This window comes from Solanum tuberosum, unplaced genomic scaffold (assembly GCF_000226075.1).
Source record: "Solanum tuberosum cultivar DM 1-3 516 R44 unplaced genomic scaffold, SolTub_3.0 scf00215, whole genome shotgun sequence".
NCBI classification, from domain to species: Eukaryota; Viridiplantae; Streptophyta; class Magnoliopsida; order Solanales; family Solanaceae; genus Solanum; species Solanum tuberosum.
The window spans coordinates 26,050-47,183 of NW_006239140.1; the positions used below are offsets into that span (position 1 = coordinate 26,050).

The 21,134-nt window shown below is 30.6% G+C and overlaps 2 protein-coding genes and 1 pseudogene across 2 annotated transcripts; all 3 read left to right on the top strand.

The window, feature by feature from the left end:
- The first annotated feature begins 11,748 nt into the window (after positions 1-11,748).
- LOC102598648 (acid phosphatase 1-like) lies at positions 11,749-13,006 on the top strand. Its single transcript, XM_006356071.2, has 3 exons — positions 11,749-12,056; positions 12,497-12,706; positions 12,814-13,006. The coding sequence occupies exons 1-3, from the start codon at positions 11,884-11,886 to the stop codon at positions 12,986-12,988; spliced, it is 558 nt and encodes a 185-aa protein (XP_006356133.1). The 5' UTR covers positions 11,749-11,883; the 3' UTR covers positions 12,989-13,006.
- Positions 13,007-15,982: 2,976 nt separating this feature from the next.
- Positions 15,983-17,346, top strand: LOC102598975 (acid phosphatase 1-like). The gene is made up of 3 exons (XM_006356072.2): positions 15,983-16,434; positions 16,741-16,950; positions 17,034-17,346. The coding sequence occupies exons 1-3, from the start codon at positions 16,025-16,027 to the stop codon at positions 17,206-17,208; spliced, it is 795 nt and encodes a 264-aa protein (XP_006356134.1). The 5' UTR covers positions 15,983-16,024; the 3' UTR covers positions 17,209-17,346.
- A 2,408-nt stretch (positions 17,347-19,754) lies between these two features.
- Positions 19,755-21,008, top strand: LOC102583558 (acid phosphatase 1-like; annotated as a pseudogene).
- The last annotated feature ends 126 nt before the right edge of the window (positions 21,009-21,134 follow it).

Here is a 21,134-nt window from a genome sequence, read left to right on the forward strand (position 1 = left end):
GATTATGGTGAAAGGCCTATACTCACCTAAACCACCGTATGAATGCTTAAAAGTATAAAGTGATGGAGTCAATTGAACATGGGTTGATTGTCAAGGACAACCTTCCCTGAGATATAAGTGTTAAGCAAGGCTTAACAAGTAAACATTGGGGTGTATGCTTGGCTCCAAATAGATATTAAAGATGAGATAGAGTGTCACACAAGATAGGGTCCGAGCTCCAAGTAGAAAGGATAACCACACCTAGTTGATATGAGGAATATCCAAGATAAAGAGGGAACTCTTACGTAGTAGAGTGTGGGTTTTTCCAAAGTTAGGTCTCATGAGCTGGAAGCCTTCACATAGTTGAGTTAAGGTTTCTAGTAGCAATCTCCATATCCAATGAACTTAGACATGTTTGAAGAAGCATCTCATAGTGTTCTAAAGCATAATTGAACTAAGACTTACTTAATGAAGTACCTCGTAGTGTTCAAGAGTATGAATGGACTTAGACATGCTTAAAGTAGTATCTCATAGGGTTCATGTAGATGATGAACCTAGACATGCTAAAAGTAGTATCTCATAGGGTTCAATCTAATAATGAACTAAGATGTGCTTAAGAGAGTACCTCATAATGTTCTAAAGTTAAAGAGAGGAACTAGGTTCCAAATCAAGAAGTATGAGTATGAGGACCTAAAAGTGATACTTAGCATGAGTAGTATTATGGGATGCTATCTGTGCATAGCACAAGTATGACTTAGGGTCATTCAAGAAAGAGTTCTTATGAGTGATGCATTTTAAGATAGGATTGTGCTATAGTGGCCTTCCATGATATATTTGATTAAAGGTGATAGTTCTCTTGTCTATATGTAGTAAGCCAATAGTAAGACCAAAGTAGGGTGAATATGACTAAGATGACTTCAAGGTTATGCTTAGTGTGAAGGGTAGTATGAGATGTCTTTCATACATTGCACAAGTGTGTTTTTAAGTCACTTAGAAGTATAGTGCCCTTATAGTAGAAAAACTTAAGACTTAGACCATGTATATAGACTATGATTAAGATGACCAAAAGGAATACTTGGCTTGGGTGGTATTATGGGATGTTATTCTTGCTTTGCACTTGTATACTTTTGAGGTTACTTGAGAATGGTGCTATTATGGTATAGATGACTAAGAGTAAACTATGCTTATATGAATGTGACTTAACTCATATGCTCATTACTTATGTCTTATCTTGGCTTATGATTAATGATGCTTATGTTGGAGATTATGCTATGTTTATGTTATTATCTCTTATGCTTATGTCTTATGTTGACTAATCATTTTGAGATACTCTTATGATATTGTGCTAGCTTTCAACCTTGGTACATTTTGTACTAATGCATATTGCCTACATTCTAACCAAATGTACGGTTTCGGAGATTGAGTTGCTTTGGAGGCTAGGTTGCTAAGGTGCAAGAAGAGTTGAAGAATTGGTGAGTCCTCATAGCTTCGAGGACAAACCCCTTATGTTTTCTTTATGTCATTTTCCTTATGTTTAGACATTTATGTGGGCTGCGTCCCAAGTCTTTTGTTCAAGAGTTTTAATAGATGGTTTGAGACGAAGAGTTAGTAAAGACTTTCGCTTGTTTATGGAGAGTGTTTTCGATTGTATGTTTAAAATAAGTTGGAAATTCCCCCGTATTTTCTATGATCTTATGTTATGATTTTTCTAAGGGCTTGTATGCGACTCCTTCGGGGTCAAGTATGCCATGTTACGCTTAGGGGGTACCCCTGGGTTGTGACAGATAAACATGAGAAAAGATCAAGAAATCACTATCTGAGAACTAGTCCGTGACACGGAGATGTAATTAAATATTTGGTCGCGAAATAATTTTTGAGGCAAAATGGTCTGTGACCGCTCCGCTCCGCGAAGAAAAATTCTACGAAACTGGGGGTAGGTCCGCGATACGGACTAGGGTACCAGATTTGCCCAACTCTTTCCTTCTTCGTTTTCTAGCCCCAATTCGCCTAAACTCGATTCTTTTTCCCAAATTCTCTTTAGATTCAGATACCCAGTAAATGTCCCTAAGAACCTAACTCAAAACAACTCTAAATTCGACGTGATAATCTCAAGAACTCCTTAATTCAGCCCAATTCAAGAACGAAAACAAATTCATGAACACATATCAAGAACATCAAACTTTTCACCCTTTTTAGGATGAATTTTGCTGAACTAAACATGATTGGCGCGTGGGTGAACGAACCTAACGCTATGAAAGTCTCACATACCTCGTAGGGATCACCCCTTGACGAAATCCACAAGCGAGTCTTGAACGTTCTTGACGAATCTTGACTTTTCTTCTACTTTCTCCTCTTTTCTCTTTTCTCCAAGCCCTAGCGTGAACTTTAACTTTTCTAAACTGGTCTAATTCTGATTAGACCCCAAATAAGCTCCTAAAAACGAATTAAAATAAATGGGTAAGGAAAAGACTAAAATGCCCTTCCAAAATCCAGTTTACACTTTCCTTATTCGAACAACCCAACTTCCAATGGGCATATCTCACTCATACGAACTCGAAATCGCGCAAACTTGGCGGTGTTGGAAAGATAATTCCAAGATATTCCTTCCTACGGTATCTAGAAGCACACCTAACTCATCTTGATCTAGGAGTTATGCTCATTTGAAGTTGACCAAAAATCCAAACTTAACACGACTTAATAAATTTTCAAAAATTTTTTCATTCTTTCCTAAAATGACTATTTCCAATTCTAACTATTTCTAGTTCTTTCAATTAGCAGTAGAGTATAAATTGAGCAAGAGAAGGGAGTTGGTAAAAGCTGGATATAGAATTATTGGCAACACTGGAGACCAATGGACTGATCTGATCAGAGAAAACGCTGGAGCTCGTATTTTCAAAGTGCATGACCCTATGTACTACATTGGTTTGATTTGCTTATAAAGGGTGAATTAGTAAAATTATTTTTTTATTTATGATTTCTTTAGTACCGTACAAAATAAAAAGTGATCAACTAATATTGGATGGAGAGAGTAGCTTGGTATGAAGAAAATCTGGTTGGAAGCGTCACTCCAAAATGGGCTCTACATGCGCAATTCAAATTCAATCGGTGTTCCAATGTAGACTCTGAACAGCAGGTTTGGAAACCAAAAAAAAAAAACCTAAGTTCAAAACTTTATACCCTTTGTTCGTTTTAATTTATTTTTCTCAAATTGGACTAAGCAAGAATTAGGTTTAAAAAGTAAAGAGAAAATTTTGAATTATATGATTTTAGACTAATAAATATATATATATATATATATATATATATATAGAAATAGAAATATTTTTAATCTTGTATTTGATCTTAAACATGTTTGGAATTAATGAATTGCCATAAATGTACAAGCTTTCTAAGTTTCTTAAGGGCCCGTTTGGCCATGCGATATGGTATCGTGATATGGAATCATGATATGATATCATAATATGGGAATTATGAGATGAAATTGAAGTTTTGCTTGGACATGCGATATGAAATTTTTGTGTTGTATATTTTGTCATAAACATAAGAATTTCATAAGTTGTAAAACTATTAAAATAGCCTCAATTGTCTATTCAATCTTACCAAATAAATAAAAAATTATAAAATCGCATAATAAATTATTACAAAGTTATTTGTTCTTCACTTAAGTAACTATTTCATCTAACTTTAATTCATCAAACTTTAATTCAATAAAATAATTGAACATAAATTGTAGTGTACTAGTCTTTCATATTACTCAACAATATTCGTTGGTGTGAGTTAAAGTGACTATATGTTAGTGAGAATAATAAATTTTATGTCGGTGAGAATAATAAATTTTAAAAAGTAATGATGTCATTATAAATTTTATTTACATATAAAATAAATGGTTAGTAGATATAAATGTGGGGGTTGTTTTAACAAAAATATAAAACTTGTGGATCAATTTTTTGTATTAAAAATATCTCAAATCATGATATGGAATTCCCATATCATGATTTTTGGAGAAGATGGAATCAACATAAAATCGCATGTCCAAACGTTGATTCTATCTCACAATTCCATATCGTGATATGGTATCGCATGGCCAAAAGCCTACTAAAAGAAGTAATGGAACAAGTATTTCAAAGATTTTACCAGTATATAAAATACTGAAATCTTGTATTTGCAAATATGCTCGACAAACTTCAACTTCCAAATAATAATATTGTAAGTCACATGTGAAGAGCACGAAATAATCATTTGAGAAAACTTTGGATAAAGTAGACAAGATGATTTGAATTAACTATAGAGGGACGTGGCCTTTATGGACTTAATTTATTGTCTTTTGGTAAAGTGATAAAAGTGTCAAAACACACCTAAATTATTTCGTTTTATATCTAAACTATTAAAAGTGTGAGTTTCATACATAAAATCACTTACTATGAGTTTGAGAAACACACATCAGTGGTATGTATAATGTACATTCTCTCATTTCTTTGCAAAAACTTTGTTTCATGAATAAAATATTTCACCTTGACAAAAATTAATAAACTATTAACATTAGTTAAAACTAAAGACTAAAGTATTACTATCTTAATTTCTTTTAAAAACATAAAATTTAAAATTAGATATTATTTTTTTTTAAATAAAATAATATTCTACCCTACCCCATTTAACCCTCCGTTCCTAATTTATTTTTATTTTTTTACATTTTTTTCATTTTGTGTTAGATTTGTATATATATTTAGGAAAATATTTTTTTCTATTTACGTACCGAATATAATAGAAATAAAATTTTATTTTAAAAAAGTCTTGCAGGTGGTAAAAAAATACTTTTCTAAAAAATAAATATCTAACACAAAACGAGAAAAAAAATGGAAGCGTAGGGTTATGTGGGGTGGGCTAGAATTATTTTTTTGAAATAAAAATTAATATAATATCTAAATTATTATTTGATGGGACAGGGGTGGGGGAGGGTAAGATGAGGTAAGATTATTTTTTTAAAAAAATAACTAAAAAATTGGGGTAGGAGGAGTACATGAGAGGAAGTGGTGGAGTGGAGTAAGAAAAATATTTTACATTTTATTTTATAATTTTTTTTGGGGAATAGTAATAGTTTAATCTTTAACTCTAACTAATACTAATAATTTATTTAATTTTTATCAAATAGAAATATTTTGTCCATATGGAGTATGATGTGACAATTTTTATTAAATAAAAGTGAGAGTGTATTTTACACACCATGATGAGCGTGTAATAAAAAAAAAAGGTGTGTTGCTCAAACTAATAAGTGATAGTTCAGTTATGAGATTCACACTCTCAATAGTTTAGGTATGAAATAAAAAAAATAGATAGTTTAAATATGTTTTTGACCCTTTTCTTTTTGGTAAATGCTAAACAAAATCCGAAAGTGGTGCGGATTGTGTCTAGTTAATGCAGTGATTATGAAGAATGATTAATTAGAGACTTGTAGACTATAGTTACATATATGCAAATGGATAGCTAAACGTCAAAGATTAAACTAATTATATTATGGGATTAGATGTAGATATTATGGAAACTGATCATCATGTTCTACTTTGTAAACGTCCACATCGTAAATGACACAATTTCGTTCAAGAATCAATAGTAAAATATTCCCTCTTATTCATAGAGTTTTTGTCCGAGTTGACTTAAAAGTTAGTTAAATTTACTTACAAGTCATTTTTAGTTTTGGAAAGTATTTGACAAAGTTTAAAATAACTTAAAATAAATTTAAAATAACTTTTGAAAAGATAAAAACCAAAAGTAAATCTCTCGTTACTTTTTATTTTTGACTTAAAAGTCATTTAAATTTGATCTTTTATTTTTCAACTTAAAAGTCATTAAATTTCACCCTTTATTTTTTACTTAAAAGCTAGCACTTTTTTTAAGTCAATTGAAAAGAGCTCTTAATCTATGGATTAATGGTTAAAATGCTTAACCACTTGAGTTGCTTCACTTGTCGTTGCCTTACTTTCCAATTATTTCTTCTTAGTAATAATTTCCTCATATACTCTTATAGTACCATTGACTAATGAGTAATTTATGAACAAGAAATAATATTAATGATACCAATGATGTGTGTATGTATATATATATATATATTTAGTATCAGTTAAGCGAAATTATCAGTCTTAATAATACCAATAAAGTATATGATACTGATTTAGTATCAATGAACAAAAATTATCAGCCTTAATGAATAAGGGGATATGAGCTGTAATTTTATTTTGAGAGAATGGATATTTCTTGGATTACTTTGAATTGAGGTATAAACATATAATTATTTTGAGTTTTACGGCTCATTTATGTAATTTTGCTTTTATTAAAGATCCAAACCCAATTAGCATCTAGCTAAAAAGGAGATGGGATTTCAAAGAATGAGTTATGCATATTATGACTAAAAAATTATAATTCATATCTCTTCTAGTAGGATATAAGTTTCTCATCTTTATTCTTATCTCCATCTTATTTGTTATATTTGAATATTTTCATTATAATTCAATAGTTTAATTATTGTCGTTGTAATTTATCTTTCAATGATTATATAAAACTTGAGTACATGTGTTGAGAACTTGAATTCGTTACAAATTAGGACATTAATGTAATTAATAAGTTTTTTTTCAATCAGATGGCAGATTCTTTTAAGTCCTTAGAGACCCAAAAAACATACAAGTCAAAATAGATTATTATAGTGAACTAATATTAGAGATAAGTTTCAAAAACACACCTAAATTACATATCTTTTTTGAGTTTCATACCTAAACTATTGAAAGTGTGAATTTCATACCTAAACTATTACCTATTATTTTGATAAACACACCTCTCTTTTTTATACCACTCTCACCATGATGTGTGTAATACACTCTCTCTTTTATTTTAAAAAATTGTCACAGCACACTCCACATGGGCAAAACATTTCACTTTGATAAAAATTAAATAAATTATTAGTATTAGTTAAAATTAAAGATTAAAATTATTATCCAAAAAAAAAATAATATTTTTTTTATAAAATAAAAAAGTAAAATATTTTTCTTACCCCACTCCATCACTTCCTCTCCCCCCACCCCGTGCCCATTTTTTTTTGTTTAAATTTCTTTTATAAAAGTATTTAATTTTTTTCTACTTCATCTCCCCCCCCCCCCTCTCAAATACTAATTTAGATATTATTTTATTTTAAAAAAAATAATTCTATCCACTAGTCACATAACCCTCCGCTTCCAATTTTTTTCCTCATTTTGTGTTATATATATATATATCCGCCGCAAGACTTTTTTAAAATAAAATTTTTATTTATGTTATATACTGTACACTAGTAGAAAAAAATTCCTAGAAATATATGTACATATATAACACAAAACAAATAAAAAAAATAAAAAAAATTAAATATATATATATATATATTTTATTTTATTTTTTTTGGGGGGATAGTAATACTTTAATTTTTTTATTAATATTAATAATTTATTATTTAATTTTTGTCAAGGTGGAATATTTTATCTATGTGGAATGCCATTTGTCAAGGTTTTTTCAAATAAAAGAGAGTGTATTACACACACCTCAGAGGTGTGTTTCTCAAACTAAAAAGTGATAGTTTAGGTATGAAACTCCGTCAATGTTTTTTCAAATAAAAGAGATAGTGCATTACACACACCTCAAAGTGTTTCTCAAACTAAAAAATAATCGTTTAGGTATGAAACTCACACTCTCAATAGTTTAGGTATGAAACTCAGAGATAGTTTAGGTGTGTTTTTGACACTTATCTCATAATATTATAACAAACGTCAATTATAATAAGGATTGACCGTAGTAATAAATCATTCCTCGTTCTTAAAGAAGAATTAATATGTTTTAGCACCGAGAGCTTTCAATATTTGAGAATATATTTTGAATACAGTAGGCAAGATGATTGATTAACCAAATAGGAACTTGCCTTATTTTATTGTTTTTTGGCTAAAATGCAGAGGCAAAAACTTCGAGATGCGCTGAATATATTTTATTAATGCAATAATTATGAAGACTAATTAGATTAGGAAAATGACTACCTAATGGCTGAGACCAATAATTTAATTTATTAGATGATCTTTAATGTGTGTGTTGCAAAATCTGCTGACCAAATAAAAGCACTTTCGGAAAATGCCTCTTAAACCCGGTCCAATATCATATTAAGAGTATTTTATTTTATCATAGATCTTCTTAATTTTTCATCTTATAAAGTACTCTTAATATAATTAAGATATTTATTTAAAGATTTAATTTATCATTCATTTTCACAATAATCACCGCCCTTATCGTTATCTATCAGCTATCACTATCAACTACCACCCCATCACCTACAACCAGGCCACCACCATCACCACCGCGTTCAATTAACACAGTCAATTGTCAGGCCATAATGTTCAATCATCGCCTCAAATCACCAATCACAAGCGAGAATCACAATAACAAACACCCACTATATATCGTCAACAATTATTGTTAATTGCCACCACCAGCTCCACACTTACAATCTATCACCATTGACAGTCGTCATGATCACCACATGATATCTCTTTCCATCACCATTACTCAATATAATCCTCGATCATTCGACACCAACAATCAACATTGCTAGCCATCATCACCTCTAACTGTCATATAATTTTTTTAAGAGAATATTTTATAATAGTATTGATTATTTTGGTATTTTATTTAAATTTTTAAAGAAAAATAAATTTCAAATATTCAAATGTTGAGAACAAGCCATTTTACTTATTTAGTAATCAATTTTTTGATACAACAGTACATCTTAATATACAAATATACATACATACACGAACGTCTAAATGTTAACAAAAAGAAATATGGTCTTATACTTGCACGGAGAAGTGTGTTCTTAAGAACTACATTAGTTCTTTGTTAGGAGAGACCCAAGATATATACAGTCAAATTAGATAATTATAATGAAATAATAATATTACAACGAATATAATAAATCATTCCTTGATCTTTAAGAAGAATTAATATGTTTTAGCACTCACGTGGATAAACGAGTACAGAAAGCATAAGAATGTTATGGTTATCATCATATCAGAATGTGGAGGTCTGGGAATATATATAAACAATTGAGTACTAAATTATTAAACTGTAGAAAGTAAAAATTACGATTAAAAATACAACTTGTAATCGTAGGTTTAACGACAAAAGTTGAACAACGTGACATTATAATTAAATGGGTTAGACGGTTTCTTATTTTTATTATTATCTCTTCCAAGGGGGTTGGTGGAAAGACAGTGGGATGTCAAACCACGCCAGGGACATGTGCAATTTATTTATTCGATAAAATTATGATCCGGTATCTTTTTATTTTTCTATTTCAATGTGGAATTTTAATTTTTTATTTTATTTTAAAATAAATAATGTTTCACATCATTAAGAAGATATTAATAATGTTTTTAATTTTATTCTCATTTAAAAAATAAATTATTTAAGTAAGAAAATACTTTAAAAATACATCTTTTTCAAGGTATTTATTAAGAATAAATTAGTCACCCTTCGGGGTGGTGCAGTGGTTTGGGCTTGGAACTTTCATGTTGGAGGTCTCAAGTTCGAAACCCCTTGCCAGCGAAAGCAAGGGATTTGCCTTCTGGGTTGAGCTCGTCGCACCGGGCTTGCCTAGTGCGGTTTACCTCTTCTATGTGGTTTGCGAGCTATTGCATAGGAGCGGATATTACCATGTGCGCACCCAAAGGGTAGCGGGCTGCGGGTTTCCCTTGTCATAAAAAAAAAAATACATCTTACGCTTTATGGACGAGTAATTTTTTTTAAAGGGAGTGTCCAAATAAAAAAACACCACTTATTTTGAAATAGAGGGAGTAGAAGTCTTTTGTTTGTTTCTAAAGTCTATGTCGTTAGATTAACAATTATGAGAACCATAAGAATACGTGAAATTAGGGTATGTAAGTGTTATTACTATCTTCAATTCAAAATAAATTCATTTTCAACACTTATTCTATGGTCCAAAACAAATAAAATTTTCAAATGTATCAGTATTACTTCTTTTCTTCCAAAATTACTCATCTCTTTAATGAGTATGTGTTTTCAAATATCTCTAGATTCAAAAAGAATTCTAGAAGAAGCAAAAATATAATACTGACAAACTACTCTCTAATTAATGTCACTAATAAATTTTCTTCACGCCTCAAAAATTTATTTATTTTTAAATTAGAGGGTGTTCGAATAAATAAAATACATGTACGTCACCCGCAATAAATTGACTTGCACGCTAGCTGTCCCGGCTTGGAAAGAGGATGATGATGCTTTTGCTTGTTAGTGTTTATAATAGTATTATTGAGCCAGAAGAATACAATATTGATCAAGAGATATTTATAATATATTTATAGGATAAGTTAACTTAATTCGGTGTATTTCAACCAATACAATTAACACAAAATGTCACTTGAAAATCTTATTGTTAAATAAAATATTTTGACAAACTAAAGATGAAAAATGGAAATCCTCCCAGCCGAACATGACCTTTTTAAAAGTACAAGCTAAGTTACAAGGATATGAAAAAAGAACGATTTTAACAAATCCTCATAGAGAAACATGCCTATCCTGTCAAATCATATCATAATTCATGTCGTGAAACACGTGATGACCTAGTTGTGTGAAACTAGGTCTTAAAGTCTAACTCACAGCTAGCTTATGTGCGTGAACAATTTTGATTTTGAGAGTCCCAACATTGGGTGAGATGGACTTGCTCTAATATCATGTGAAAGTGTTATTATCTCATCTTAAAACTTAAACTATTAAAAAAAACACATTTTTATTAGTTAATTATATACTTTCAACAAGCCGCTTGATTGCTTTTGATATAATTTGTAAATATTTCTTATACTTTTTCATAATTCTTATCTTTTAACATATTATTTCAAGTTTTGAGACATAAAATTTTGAATGGTCCAATGAAAGTTATAGTCCATAGATATTGGTCACTCTAATAAAACTCGAATCACTACTAATGCTAACCAAAAAAAAAAAATCAACACTAAGAATGACAATAATGTCCCTTGACTTAAACATTTAAAATACATTATTTAATTTTAGTTTTCTTTAATGTTTAATCATGTAATTAATACTTATTAGACTTATTAGCATGATTTAGTACTTTTAATCATTTTCATTATGACTTATTAATTTTCAATATTTATTTTTTGTTGGATACTTTAGTGTAACACTCATCTCATATTTTGTGTTATTCTCTTATGAAACTCCTTAGATAGTTGTATTTTGGTAGGACTAAGGTAATTAGATGTTTGTATGAACAATTTACCAGAAAACCCCGAAAAAATTTGATAACCCGAGTTTGAAAAACCCAATTAGTTTTATTAATTTGATTTGGTTTATATATTAATTAAAATCCAACATAAATAGTTTGGTTTGATATTTGAAAAATCAGAATCAACTCGGCCATGTACACCTCATTGGAATGAAAATGTTTTGGGAACAAAAAATGATATTGTTAATTTTATAAATTTAATAATTGTGAGAACCATTTTCAAACTAGGGTACGTAAAGAGCACGTAAACAAATTAAGAGAAAGTCAGCTATATTATCATGTTATGACACACGTTGATTACCTTGCAATTGAGAGTCTTATTTAAGCCACTATATCCACGATCACAATATCTTCTTTATTCTCTTCCATCTATTATTGGTTATATAAAAACATGAATAATATATGGTTTTTCACTATTCTCTTAATTTTTTCAACTATAGTAGCCATGGCATTGCCCTCCAATTAATGTTGGTTATCCCGTCCCACAACTTGACTGTCTTAGCTGGCGCCTCGCCGTGGAGACGAACAACCTCCAAAACTGGAAATTGGTGCCTAAAGAGTGTGAAAACTATGTAGGTCACTACATGTTAGGCAAATTACAATATCGACGTGACTGTGAGTATGTTGCCAAGCAGGCTATTGAATATGCCAAAGGCCTCAAACTAAATAGAGATGGAAAGGACGTTTGGGTCTTTGATGTTGATGACACTACTCTCTCAAATCTTCCTTACTATGCTCGATCTGATGTTCGTTTTGGGTAACAAAAATAAATCATAATTTCTTTTTTACTACGTTTTTTTATAGGGAAAAATGACAAATATGCCCTCAAACTATTGTAAATGGTATGCAGATACCCTCCGTCATATTTTTGGGACATTGGTGCCCCCACCGTCCAAAAACTAGAGCATATATACCCTTTATACTAACGGATATACACGTGTGATAATCTTATCCACCGATCCGACATTTATTATATATCAGATCAACGGATAAGATTGCACCATGTGTTTCTATTTAGTCTTCCGTTAGAGTTAAGGGCATATATGCTCTAGTTTTTGAACAGCAGGGACATCAATGTCCCAAAAGTATGACGAATGGTATATGCATACCATTTACGATAGTTCAGGGGTATATTTGTCCTTTTCCCCTTTTTTATATATATGCAACTAGTGATGTCATACGTAATTTTGTATATAGGACTATAGCGTTGAACGATACAAAGTTTATTGAGTGGCTTGCTGAGGGAAAATTGCCCGTCATTCCTTCGATACTGGGTGTATACAAGACCTTGTTATCTCTTGGGATCAAGCCCGTTATAATTACAGGGGCTCCAGAGAATTTTAGACAATCAAGGATTGCTAATCTCAAGAAAGCTGGTTATAGTAACTGGCTAAAGCTCGTACTAAGGTAATTAACCGATACTTCTATTCATATCTTATTTTACATGACACTATTTAAGTATGTTTCGAACATTTATATAGATATAGAGTAATACTTTGACATGATTATTGCAGGGGTGGAAATAATTCAAAATCAGCAGTAGAGTATAAATCGAGCAAGAGAATGGAGTTGGTAAAAGCTGGATATAGAATTGTTGGTAATATTGGAGATCAATGGACTGATTTAATCGGAGAAATCGTTGGAGCTCGTACTTTCAAAGTCCCTAACCCTATGTACTACGTTGGTTAATACTAAGAAATTTTAATTAAGCATGCTAATAATTAACAAAGGAAGCAAGTAACTTTTTAATTTTGTCACATGTGAGATATGATTATAAGCTCACTGTTCCAGTATAATTTATCATGTATTTGACTTTTCCTTTTTCCTTTTCCCACTCCCTTTATCATAATTAATAGTAATAAAGAATTGCTTCAATTTTCTTTTTTCTCAATTGGCAATTGCATTCCTTTATTTTAAAATTATGAAATGTTTTAGTTTCATCAGTATATAAGGCCTCTCTAACAAAAATTATTTTAGGGGTAATAAATATACACATATTGACAAATAGGGCTAAAATATTTATCGGCATGTATTAGTTAATTGTCAATGAATTCAATGTCATTATAGGCTTTAGGGACATTTACACGCAGGGCTAATTACCGATAAATTGAAATATATATTTAGCGGCAATTAAACTATTGTCGTAAATAAATTACGTGAAAGATCATTTTTTTTAAATTAGTGAACGCACAATTAACATCTTATTTTATTGAGGAACTTTCGCATATCGCTACTCAAAAATAGTCTAATTACTCTCCATAACAAACACCCACTATATATTGTCAACAATCATTGTCAATTGCCGCCACCAGCTCCACACTTACAATTTATCACCATTGACAGTCGTCATGATCACCACATGATATCTCTTTCCATCACCATTACTCAATATAATCCTCGATCATTCGACACCAACAATCAACATCGCTAGCCATCATCACCTCTAACTGTCATATAATTTTTTTAAGAAAATATTTTATAATAGTATTGATTATTTTGGTATTTTATTTAAATTTTATATTTATTAATTTTTAAAGAAAAATAAATTTCAGATATTCAAATGTTGAGAACAAGCCATTTTACTTATTTAGTAATCAATTTTTTGATACAACAGTACATCTTATAAATATACAAATATACATACATACACGATCGTCTAAATCTTAACAAAAAGAAAGATGGTCTTATACTTGCACGGAGAAGTGTGTTCTTAAGAACTACATTAGTTCTTTGTTAGGAGAGACCCAAGATATATACAGTCAAATTAGATAATTATAATGAAATAATAATATTACAACGAATATAATAAATCATTCCTTGATCTTTAAGAAGAATTAATATGTTTTAGCACTCACGTGGATAAACGAGTACAGAAAGCATAAGAATGTTATGGTTATCATCATATCAGAATGTGGAGGTCTGGGAATATATATAAACAATTGAGTACTAAATTATTAAACTGTAAAAAGTAAAAATTACTCCTATTAAAAATACAACTTGTAATCGTAAGTTTAACGACAAAAGTTGAACATGTGACATTATAATTAAATGGGTTAGACGGTTTCTTATTTTTATTATTATCTCCTCTAAGGGGGTTGGTGGAAAGACAGTGGGATGTCAAACCACGCCTGCAGGGACATGACAATTTATTTATTCGATAAAATTTTGATCCGGTATCTTTTTATTTTTCTATTTCAATGTGGAATTTTAATTTTTTTATTTTATTTTAAAATAAATAATGTTTCACATCATTAAGAAGATATTAATAATGTTTTTAATTTTATTCTCATTTAAAAAATAAAATTTATTTAAGTAAGAAAATACTTTAAAAATACATCTTTTTCAAGGTATTTATTAAGAATAAGTTAGTAAAAATACATCTTACGTTTTATGGATGAGTAATTTTTTTAAAGGGCTTGTCCAAATAAAAAATATCACTTATTTTGAAATAAAGGGAGTAGAAGTTTTTTGTTTATTTCTAATGTCGATGCAGTTAAATTAACAATTATGAGAACCATAAGAATACGCTGAAATTAGGGTAAGTAAGTGTTATTACTCCCTCCGCTTCAAAATAAATTAATTTTCAACACTTATAATTCTATGGTCCAAAACAAAGTAAATTTTTCAAAGCCTAAGATGTATTACTTATTTTCTTCGAAAATTACTCATCTCGTTATTGAGTATGTTTTTCAAATATCTCTAGATTCAAAAAGAATTCTGGAAGAAGCAAAAAAATAGTATTGACTTTAATTAATATCACTAATAAATTTTCTTCACGCCTCAAAAATTCATTTACTTTTAAATTAGAGGGTGTATGAATAAATAAAATACATGTACGTGACCCGCAATATATTGACTTGCACTCTACCTGTCCTGGCTTGGAAAGGGGATGATGCTTTTGCTTGTTAGTATTTATAATATTACTCAGTATAATCGGAAGAATAAAATATTGATCAAGAGATCGATTGGGATATATATTTATAGGATAAGATAACTTAATTTGATCATGTGGATCACGTCCGATACGATTGTTACACAAATATAGTATCGAGTATCGACTATTATGGTCATTTAACGCGATTAATTGAAAGCCGAAATATGCTAGTGTACATGTTCCGGACCCAGGACCAAGTTCTAGGATGATTCGGTGGTCTATGGTCGATTTGGGTTGACTGCGTCCTTTCTCTGTTTGGCACGGTCAAATAATCTCAAACCAGTGTAATATTGTCACTTAAAAAACTTATTGTTAAATAAAATGTTTTGACAGACTAAAGATGAAATATGGAAATCTTCCCAGCCGAACATGACCTTTTTAAAAGTACAAGGACATGAAAAAAAACAAATCCTCATAGAGACAAGTCTATCCTGTCAAATCATATCATAATTCATGTCGTGAAACACGTGATGACCTAGTTGTCTGAAAACTAGGTCTTACTGACACCTCAAAATTAAGCTATCTCAAGAGAGGATGTATGTGGGCAATTTTGATTTTGAAAGTTTCAACATTGGGTATGATGGACCTGCTCTGATACCAAGTGAAAGTGTTATTATTTCATCTTAAAAGCTTAAACTATTAAAAAAAAAATATTTTTATTAATTAATTATATATATTCTCAACAAGCCGCTTGATTGCTTTTGAGAGGTAGTTGAGATTGAGGATCTTATATAAGGGCACCATATCCGAGCAATATAATCTCAACATCTTCTTTCTTCTCTTCCATCAAAATGAGGTGTTTCACTATTCTCTTCTTTTTTTCAGCTATAGTGGTTGTGGCATTGGCCTCTAATGTCGAAGAGGTCATTAGCCAAGTAGTAGAAATTCACCGTCTAAGACCACAAACTGGTTCCGCTGGTTATACCGTCCCACAATTAGACTGTCTTAGCTGGCGCCTCGCGGTGGAGACGAACAACCTCCAAAACTGGAAATTGGTGCCTAAAGAATGTACAAACTATGTAGGTCATTACATGTTAGGCAAACAATATCGACGTGACTGTGAGTATGTTGCCAAACAGGCTATTGAGTATGCCAAAACCCTCAAACTTGGCGGAGATGGAAAGGATGTTTGGGTATTTGATATTGATGAGACCACTCTCTCAAATTCTCCTTACTACGCTCGATCCGACGTTGCTTTTGGGTAAAAAATTAAAAACATTAGTATAATAATTTTTATGTGTGTGTCCGCTTATTACGTTTTCTAGTAGGTACATAGATATCTATATATGTATGAGAAATTTCATAAATAGCGTTATTAATTAGCATCCATGTTTGCAAATATAGTTAAGATTTTGTTTTAATCCAAAACATATGGAATAGTAGTAGCATTTTGATTTCTAAATGTAGTAAAATACACTTACAACATCGCATCCTAACTAAAATTTCATATCTGATTGTAATTATATGTATGTACGATCAAGTAGATATTCAATGCATTTTTGTGCAGGGCTATAGCGTACAACAACACAAAGTTTAGTGCGTGGCTAGCGGAGGGAAAAGCACCAGCCATTCCATCGATACTGGGTGTATACAAGACTGTGTTGTCTTTGGGGATCAAGCCCGTTTTCATTACAGGGACCAGAGAGAATTTCAAACAAGTTAGGATTGTCAATCTCAAGAAAGTTGGTTATAGCAACTGGGCAGCGCTTATACTAAAGTAAGCAATATGTTCGTATTTTCAATACTGTTACATATTTTTTTATGTAAATTTATTTGACTGGACGATGGATGACTTTACAGGGGAGAAAATGATTCGGGATCAGCAGTGCAATTTAAATCAAGCAAGAGAACAGAATTGGTTAAAGCTGGATATAGAATTGTTGGTAATATTGGAGATCAATGGACTGATTTGATCGGAGAAAACGTTGGAGCTCGTACATTCAAAGTCCCTGACCCTATGTATTACATTAGTTGATTCTAAGCAAATTTTAATCATCAAGCAAGCTAATTAATTAACAAAGGGGGGTAGCTTTTTTATTTCATGTTTTATGTCTTTCGACTTTTCCTATTCACCCTCACTTTGCTATAATAACGACTTGCTTCAACATTTTAATTGTTTTCTTCTTGGCAATTTTGTTCCTTTATCTTAAAAAAACACGCACATCTCTATTCATTTAATTTCTCATTGTAGCCTAGACTCAAGAGGATCAGATCACCACATGACGTTAATTAATTAAATTGCGCAACTTAAACAAAGTGCAATAATGGAACAGGAAGAAATTTCTTTTTTTTTTTGTTATAAAAATAAACAACCCATACCTAACGATTATTGAAATTGCTTTGTGCGATGTGATAGCTTTAGATGTTGAAAGGTTTTCATCAAATAATATGATTTTTCATTTATGGTATACCTATACATTTTTTTAGTTTCAAAATATTATTGTCCTTTTGTCTCAAAATATTTGTTATTTTAGATGTTCATGATAAAATTAACTTTTTTTTTCTTATTTTACCTTTAATTGTAAATACTCATTTTTGAAGACTAAATACACTTCAAACATATATTATATAAATAGAGAAATCAATAAAAATAGATTATATCTGAAGACATTAATAAGGATAAAATATCATTACTCCTAACTAATATTTTCTTAAAAACGTGTAAATAAAAAATACAACAAGTGTTCTGAGACATAGCTAGTAGTATATGTCAAGTGCACCAATAGTTATCACAATTAATTTAGCTAATGTTTGACCATAGATATTTGAAAGTAAATTTTAAAACTTTATCATTCAAATATTTTTTTCCAAGGGATAGCTTAGTAGTAGAGTGGTCTTACCTATTGATCGTAATACAACATTAAATTTTAAAAATTACAATGTCAATAACTCAATTTTTCAAATTTCAACTTTAAAATTTATAATTAATCCAGAGTTTAGCTATCAAGTGATATGTCGGTACAAATTAATATATTAATGAGTACTAGGCGTATGAGTTTGTCTGCAATAATTCTAAACCCATATTCTATTCTATTTTTTTCTCCAATAAAAGCCATAGAAAAAGACGAATAATTGTGATGGGGGACTCATTATTAGGGGTTTGATAACTATACCTTGCATTTTATATTGCAACTAGTACGTGCGTATGAAACAAGACTAGTTGCACTATTTAGAAGCAAATATAAAAGACAACTAGATAATGGTTACCAGATTCACATGGATTGTAGTACAGTGGTGAATTGCTCCACCCTTAATCAGAGGTTTCAAGTTCGAGCTTTGAGTATGAAGAAAATTCTGTTGAGAGCGCCGCTCCAAAAGACACTGCAGTGTGCAATTCAAATTTAATTGAGGCTCCAACACATGTTCTAGATACCGGATGAAAAACCAAAAACAAAAAAAATAATGATTACCCGTATGTGTTTTGTCAAATTAAATGAAATTATCTCTTGGCCTGATTGGTCCATCTTTAAGTACGCTAGAGCCTAGCTGAATAAGTGTTTTTTTAATATACATGCAGTGAAAAGTAAACTAAAAATAATAGTAATAATTAAAATCAGAGATCAAATCAATTTGGCATTATATATAAAATTTTAAAATTTATTTTTATACATAAAAATATTTATTTTGATATAATTTGTAAATATTTCTTATACTTTTTCATAATTCTTATCTTTTAACATATTATTTCAAGTTTTGAGACGTAAAATTTTGAATGGTCCAATGAAGGTTATAGTCCATAGGTATTGGTAACTCTAATAAAACTTGAACCACTACTAATGCTAACAAAAAAAAAATTAATTCAACACTAAGAATGACAATAATGTCCAATATTTGTTTTTTAGTTTTACATTGACTTAAACATTTAAAATACATTATTTAATTTTAGTTTTCTTTAATGTTTAATCATGTAATTAATACTTATTAGACTTATTAGCATGATTTAGTACTTTTAATCATTTTCATTATGACTTATTAATTTTCAATATTTATTTTATGGGATTTCATTATTATTTTTTGTTGGATATTTTAGTGTAATCACTTATCTCATATTTTGTGTTATTCTCTTACGAAACTCCTTAGATAGTTGTATTTTGGTAGGACTAAGGTAATTAGATGTTTGTATGAATAATTTACCGGAAAACCCCGAAAAAATTTGATAACCCGAGTTTGAAAAATCAATTAGTTTTATTAATTTGATTTGGTTTATATATTTAAAATACGACATAAATAGTTTGGTTTGATAATTAAAAACTCATAACCAACTCGGCCATGTACATCCCATTGGAATAAAAATGTTTTGGGAACAAAAAACGATATTGTTAATTTTATAAATTTAATAGTTGTGAGAACCATTTTCAAACTAAGGTACGTAAAGAGCACGTAAACGAAATTAAGAGAAAGTCAGCTATATTATCATGTTATGACACACGTTGATTGAGAGTCTTATTTAAGCCACTATATCCATGATCACAATATCTTCTTTATTCTCTTTCATCTATTTGGTTATATAAAAACATGAATAATATGTGGTTTTTCACTATTCTCTTATTTTTTTCAACTATAGTAGCCATGGCATTGCCCTCCAATGTTGGTTATCCCGTCCCACAACTTGACTGTCTTAGCTGGCGCCTCGCCGTGGAGACGAACAACCTCCAAAACTGGAAAACTATGTAGGTCACTACATGTTAGGCAAAGTACAATATCGACGTGACTGTGAGTATGTTGCCAAGCAGGCTATTGAATATGCCAAAAAGGCCTCAAACTAAATAGAGATGGAAAGGACGTTTGGGTCTTTGATGTTGATGACACTACTCTCTCAAATCTTCCTTACTACGCTCGATCTGATGTTCGTTTTGGGTAACAAAAATAAATTATAATTTCTTTTTTACTACATTTTTTTAATAGGGAAAAATGACAAATATTCCCTCGAACTATCGTAAATGGTTTGCAGATACCCTCCGTCAGATTTTTGGGATATTGGTGCCCCGCCATCCAAAAACTAGAGCATATATACCCTTTATACTAACGGATATACACGTGTGATAATCTTATCCACCGACTCGACATTTATTAAATATTAGATCGACGGATAAGATTGTCACTATTTCGTTAGAGTTAAGGGCATATATGCTCTAGCTTTTGGACAACAGGGACATTAATGACCCAAAAGTATGATGAATGGTATATGCATACCATTTATGATAGTTCAGGGGTATATTTATCCTTTTCCCCTTTTTTATATATATGCAACTAGTGATGTCATACGTAATTTTGTTTACAGGACTATAGCGTTGAGCAATACAAAGTTTATTGAGTGGCTTGCTGAGGGAAAATTGCCAGTCATTCCTTCGATACAGGGTGTATACAAGACCTTGTTATCTCTTGGGATCAAGCCCTTTTTAATTACAGGGGCTCCAGAGAATTTTAGACAATCAAGGATTTCTAATCTCAAGAAAGCTGGTTATAGTAACTGATTAAAACTCGTACTAAGGTAATTAACCGATACTTCTACTCATATCTTATTTTACATGACACTATTTAAGTATGTTTCGAACATTTATATAGATATAGAGTAATACTTTGACATGATTATATTATTGCAGGGGTGGAAATGATTCGAAATCAGCAGTAGAGTATAAATCGAGCAAGAGAATGGAGTGGGTAAAAGATGGATATAGAATTGGTAATATTGGAGATCAATGGACTGATTTAATCGGAGAAAACGTTGGAGCTCGTACTTTCAAAGTCCCTAACCCTATGTACTACGTTGGTTAATTCTAAGAAATATTAAGCATGCTAATAATTAACAAAGGAAGCAAGTAACTTTTTAATTTCGTCACATGTGAGATATGATTATAAGCTCACTGTTCCACTATAATTTACTACTCCCTCCGTCCCTAT